This window comes from Charadrius vociferus, unplaced genomic scaffold (assembly GCF_000708025.1).
Source record: "Charadrius vociferus isolate BGI_N301 unplaced genomic scaffold, ASM70802v2 scaffold1056, whole genome shotgun sequence".
Classification (NCBI taxonomy): domain Eukaryota; kingdom Metazoa; phylum Chordata; class Aves; order Charadriiformes; family Charadriidae; genus Charadrius; species Charadrius vociferus.
This window is the reverse complement of record NW_009648898.1, coordinates 2,038-3,223: the sequence shown is the minus strand read 5'-3', so window position 1 is coordinate 3,223 and position 1,186 is coordinate 2,038. Positions and strand designations below refer to the sequence as shown.

Here is a 1,186-nt window from a genome sequence, read left to right as displayed (position 1 = left end):
TTCCCTGCTGCTTTGCTTTCATCTTTTGCCCTGTCCTTCAAGGAAAAAGTTGTGACAAAGGCCGGTCTTTCCTGTCTGAAGCACCTGAGTCTCCAGCTACATTGTCTTACAGGAATATCATTCAAAGTAAGTCTGAAAGTTGCTGTGCAAATGAATCCTCTCATTTCTGAGTACTTCTGTGATACGTAAAGGTGCCAAACAGAGTTACATTATTCTGCCACAAATAATAAAAACAGTAGATGTGCATAGCAATTATGAAAGTAACAGATGTAAATACTATGTTCATTTCTGGGCATCAGTTATGACAGGCTTTTAAAGCAACAACAAAGTTGTGTTTAATAACTGGTTTCAATGTTTGGTTTTAGTCATTAGTTTTCAGAAAAGACGTGTGTGTACTTGCTCTCCCAGAAAAGCTCCAAGATTCTCAAGCAGGCCTGTTGAGGGCTGCTCACCATAGCTGAGTGTGATACAGCTGGCTGATTTCCACTTCTAATTGTAATTGCACCAAAAACCCTTACAAAAACTACCTAAAGAGCCAGTGATGTGCAGTTTAAAACTGTAAACAGCTGGGAAATTCCTAAAGCCATTTTCACTGTGATAAATGCCCAACTTGTGATATTTGTAGCAATAGGGGCAGAGTGATGCAGCACCAACTAACTCCTGATGGGCAACTGAAATATTTATATTCCTTTTTTCCCTGTCTTTGCAGGAATTCAGGAATACTGTGATCAACACCATTTTCATGAAGAAAAGATTATCTAATCTATGAATGGAATAAAAATGTAGCTCATGTTTAATTATAGAAGAGTAACTTATGCCTTGATTTAATAGAAAGAATGTATTCTTTTTGTATATTGCAAATAAATTCTTAATATAAATGTTTTTGCCTTATTTTTTTTTCCTTAGTTCGTCATTCTTGTAGTTCACAGGTGGTATCAAAGCATGCTAGAAAGCCATAAAACTGAGTCTTCATCTGTGTGACGTAGGCGCAATCTGCATCCGCTGCTATGGTACTGATAACTTGCATATGAAGTTGGTGTTTGCAGACGTGTATACAAGATTTTATTTAGAAAGTTGAATATAAAATATGCTTTGATGACACTGGGACGCTGTGTCTGATGTGTCTGCTGCACACACAGGGTAGGCTTTGGTCTGCCTTCTGCACTAGGAGGAATTGTCATGCCCA

General features: G+C 37.9%; 1 protein-coding gene across 1 annotated transcript in view; it reads left to right on the top strand.

The window, feature by feature from the left end:
- Nucleotides 1-878, top strand: part of NUBP1 (nucleotide binding protein 1) — a 6,981-nt gene extending 6,103 nt beyond the window's left edge. Inside the window, exons 10-11 of the mRNA XM_009887163.1 lie at nt 43-126; nt 710-878. Of these exons, the coding sequence (XP_009885465.1) occupies nt 43-126; nt 710-762 (137 nt within the window). The 3' untranslated portion in view covers nt 763-878. The remainder of the gene's footprint in view (nt 1-42; nt 127-709) is intronic.
- Nucleotides 879-1,186: the final 308 nt, after the last annotated feature.